The sequence below is a fragment of the Echinops telfairi genome, unplaced genomic scaffold (genome assembly GCF_000313985.2).
Source record: "Echinops telfairi isolate 266 unplaced genomic scaffold, ASM31398v2 ScPeMD7_9;HRSCAF=40, whole genome shotgun sequence".
Lineage (NCBI taxonomy): Eukaryota > Metazoa > Chordata > Mammalia > Afrosoricida > Tenrecidae > Echinops > Echinops telfairi.
Genome location: NW_022103906.1, coordinates 76,114,430 through 76,119,253, shown reverse-complemented (window position 1 = coordinate 76,119,253; position 4,824 = coordinate 76,114,430). Strand labels below are relative to the sequence as shown.

At 38.1% G+C, this 4,824-nt stretch overlaps 1 protein-coding gene across 2 annotated transcripts in view; it reads right to left on the bottom strand.

Annotated features, from left to right (window-relative positions):
* The window catches only part of EXOC6B (exocyst complex component 6B), a 635,729-nt gene that overhangs the window by 172,853 nt on the left and 458,052 nt on the right, over positions 1–4,824 (bottom strand). For both annotated transcript variants that reach the window (XM_045286668.1, XM_004696081.3), the window contains exon 19: positions 1,930–2,071. In XM_045286668.1, the coding sequence (XP_045142603.1) occupies positions 1,930–2,071 (142 nt within the window). The remainder of the gene's footprint in view (positions 1–1,929; positions 2,072–4,824) is intronic.

The window sequence follows — 4,824 nt, the reverse complement described above, 5'->3', positions numbered from 1 at the left end:
GTAGTGGGAGCGGGGAGGAAACCTTTAGGAACTAGAGGAAGGTTGTATTTCTCATCATTGTTACATCGCACCCTGACTGAAGCCTGGGCTCTTTTATGATTTTGGGTTTTGTTCCACATTTTTCTCTCACTCTATCCAAGAACACCTAGTGCAATCCCTTTCAGTGTACCTGGTAGTGGACAGAAGCAAACCTGTTAATTTGCTCTGTAAACCTTCATCCAATTCACAGTCAAAAGTTAAAAAACAAAAACAAAGAGAATAGCCCTGAATAGGGTTTTTTTCCCCTGATTAATATTAGCATAGTACATTTTCCTCACTCTTTCTTTCTAGCCTATCTTATCATTTTCACACACCATATTTTAAGATTTAACCTGACAATTACTGATTTTAATTGGACTGTTTAGATCAGTTATATTGATTATAATTTTGGATATGGTTGTACTTAAATTTACAATTTATTTTTCCATCTGCACGTTTTGCTTTCATTGTTTTACAATGGAAGTAGTTTGTACTACTTTCAGTTTTTATTCTTTGTGACATTATTAGCCACATTAACATCAAAGTAGATTTGCAAGCAAGATTTGCAGCGATAAAAAGGAAAATTATGTATGTTTACTGTAATTCTTAAAAGTATAACCCAAGAGAAACCAATAAGCAGCAAAAATTAAAAGCTGGACTTGACGTTAGTAGACCTATGTAATTTTACACTATTTTAATTTTCTTAGAACCAAATATATTTTTCCAGGAGCCTTATAATTACTGTTCTTTACATTTCTCACCGACAGCATAGTGCACCATATACTCTCTTCTCGCCTTCCTTCCCAACCAAACTGCAATTTTGTAATCAGTCTTGATAGATATTCACGACAAACATCAGCTATGCCAATAATGATCCTCATCGTTTTCTTTACCAGATCTCCCTAACGGATAAGGGCCAACATGACAATCTTTTGGCCAATGAAACATAAAGGAGAGTGTACTAAGGGTCTTCTGAAAAGGATTTTATTCCCTTAAAAAAAGGAACAGATGAGGTTGATCATCTCTTCCCCATCTGAATGCAGAGTCTCTTCTGAACATAAAGTAGACTAGGATGAAAAGTCCACACTTTTAAGACCAAATGTGCCTCGGTCCATGGGCACACCACTGAACGGCTAAGTGATTGACTCTGAGAAAGGTAGGACATATTTATTTAAACCATTCTCGTTAAGGTTTCCTGTTGGGCGGCTCATTTCCAGTTCGGTGGTTGAAAGCCAATAGACAACTCTGCGGGAGGCAGCTATGGTTGTCTGCTCTGGTAGAGATTTGGAAGTCAAAGAGATCCTCGACAGGGTTGCTATGAGTTGGGATAAAATTGATGGCAGAGGTTTGGGGTTGTTTTTCTTGCTTTCCTTCCTTCCGTCTTTTTAAAATTCGCTAATAGAAGCATTTCTCACTGATAGTGCGCATACCATTTGTTCTTCTACCAAGAGCCTGCAGATAGTTTCAAAACATAAAATAAAAAAGAAATTACTAGGATTTGTAAGTTTTTGAAGACTTTGAACAAATCAAGTTTTTTGGGGTGTCTATTAAATGTACCACATATACTCGAGTGTAAGCCAACCGGATTATCAGCTGAGGTACCTAATTTTAGCACAAAAACTGCATTTAAAAAATGTGCTGTAAAACTCGGTGTATACATGAGTATATATTGTACATCTGCCTTCCATCTATATTGCAAGCTTTCTTGTGGACGGTAGTCTTCTCCAGTCTTCTATAGGACCAAGGCACTATGGGGTGCTCAAATCAGACTGCAGGTAGACAAAATTTCTATATATCCTTTGCAATACCTCTAGTTATTCTTTGATACTAGTAGAAAGAAACAAAGCTAGATTTGTGTGATAAAAGGGAGTATGGGGGTAAGACGAACAAGCAAAGTGATGTGTGTCTTACGTTCACATTCTCTGACATCCAAGTTGAACTGCTGTAATGCGCCCAAGGTGAGTTGTCTTACTTCAGCTTCCAGCAATAGTTGCATCAAGGATGTAGCTAAATGCTTACAAGCCGACATACATGCTGTCTGGGCCACCTTTCCCTAAAACAAAAAGTGCACATTATAATGTTAATAGATCAAAATGTAATTCCAACAGAAACTGCACTCAAGCAAAACCAATTCTGCTATGGAGTCAGTTCTGACTCGTAGAAACACCTAAGGACAAGGGAGAACTGCCCGCGTGGGGCTCTGAGACACAAATATTTATGGAAGTAGAAAGCCCCTCATCTCTCTCCCATGGATCTGCTATTGGTTTGGAACTGTGGTTACGAGTAGCCAGTGCAGTTATTTCTCTAACAGTCTCCAATATTATACCTTATATTCCAATACTCTTGAAAGACATAGGGCCTAATGGCAAACATCTTAAACATTAACTCAATCACTGTCAGTTATTGTGGCTATAACACTAAAATGAAATTTATATAAAGCCAAATTTAGTAAATAATCACTTTTTCCTTTCTGAATTAACAGCAGAATAACAATATTTAAGAGGACTAAAGAGAATCTATAGCAGTGGCTCTCAACCTTCCTAATGCCACGACCCTTTAATACAGTTCCTCATACTGTGGTGACTGCCCCCAACCCTAAAATTATTTTCGTTGCTACTTCATAACTGTAATTTTGCTATTGTTATGTATCAGTGACCTATGTGAAAGGGTCATTCAACCCCCAAAAGGGTAGTGACCCACAGGTTGAGAACCACTGCTAGAGAGAATTTACAACAAGAATTCAAGGTTATACAATACACTAGCTTCAATAAGAGGCAGAGCGTCTAAGATGAACACTAGCAAGAAAAGTGGGGGGTTGAATATTACAAGTCAACTTGTATCATTTGGTCATACTGTGCTGGCTTGTGTGTTGCTGTGATGCTGGAAGCTCTCTCACGGGTATTTCAAATACTCATTAACAGTGAACAAGTTTCAAGCTCATTAATAGTGAACAAGTTTCAGTGGAACTTCCAGACTAATACAGGCTAGGCAGAAGGACCTGGCAAACTACTTCTTTAAAAAAAAAAAAAAAAAAGCCACTGAAAATGTCATGACATGTGCCAGAAGATGAGCCCTTCAGGCTGAAAAACATTCAAAATATGACTGAGGAAGAGTTGTCTCCTCAAAATAGAGTCCAGCTTAGTGATATGGACAGACTAAATCTTTCAGGATCATCATTTGCTAATGTGGCACAACCCAAAATGAGAAGACGCAGCTGCAAACAATGCATCAGGTTTGCAAGATGACTGGTTAACAACCAGCACTATGTAGATGACACTTGCTGAAGATGACGTGGACTTGAAGCACCTATTGATGAAGATCTCAGACTCTGGCCTTCAGTATGCACGGCACTTCAACATAAAGAAAATAGAAATTCTTACAACGGAACCAACAGGCAACATTGTGATAAACTGAGAAGTTGTCAAGGGTTTTCTTTCACTTGGTTCTAGAGTCATGGAAGCAGCAGTTTGCTGAAGAATGAAACAAGACCCATAATTCACTATAATAGGAGAAGAAAAAGCACGGCAAAGGTTTTCATACCAAAATAAGCAGACGTTGGTGGTTACTGGTGCCAGGAAAGAAAGAGGGAAGGGGTAGCAATTGGCTGGAGCAGGGGTCACAAATTGCAGCCCGAGAACCATATGTGTATGTACATGCAGCTGTGAAGTAAAATTGGAAAAATTTAAAGAATGTTATTCAGATAATGGTGATTTCACTTGTTTGAAAAAATATACTTATGGATCTCGAGTAATTGTTAAATTGTGAGAAACAGGGCTGGCTCTTCCATCTCAAAAGTTTGCTGACGCCTGTGATAGAGAGGTTTACTTGACTGAAGGGGAGGAAAGCATTATACACGAGGAAGAAAAGAACTAAAAGTAGGGACAAGGTAGGCTTTTGGAAGGTTTGATAAGTAAAGTTGTTGAATACAAAAATGATGATCAGAAATGTTGGGAGCCCTGGTGGCATAGTGGTTACACATTGGGCTGATAAAAGAAATGTAAGCTCCCACCTAATTCACAATAAAAAGCTTTATAAAAATCAAGTGCTATATTGTACTAGGTTAACCTGCTACAAAAGACCTCTCAAAAGGGTTAAAAAGTAAAGATGTTCCTCTGATGACTTCGGTGTTCTTTCTTTTTTTTAAAATCATTTTATTGGGGGCTCATACAATTCTTAACACAATCCATACATACAGACTTCCGTGTACTTGACTCAAGATATGATATTGTCAATTGCTTCATACGCATGTGAAAGCTCCACAAAGAATATGGAAAACTGAAGGAGAATTGATGCCCTTGAATTATGGTGTTGGCGAAGAAAGAATATATCATGGAATGTCAGAAGAACAAAGAAATCTCTCGGAAAAAGTACAAGCAGAATGCTCCTTAGAAGGGGATGGTAAAGATTTCATCACATGTGCTTTGGACGTATTATCAAGAATTTAACCCCTTAAGAAGGGCATCATGCTTGGTAAAGTACAGAATCCAAACAAAAGGAGAAGACCCTTGATTGACACAATGGCTGCAATATTGGACTCAAACATCAATGATTTTGAGGAGGGTGTAATCCCCAGGCTGTGTTTCATTCTGTTGCACACAGGTCACTATCAGTCAGCAGCTACTCTATGGCGCCTAATAAGTACAACAATAACAATGCTATTACATTTTGTCAAATGTTGCTAAGGCATATTACATATATTTAATTGCCAAAAAATCACCCTCCTTTGTGAAATTCCTGTGTAAGCTGACTGTCCATATTAAAGGGTGCAGTGGTAGGAAGGGAATTGCCTTAACATTTTCTTAAGAC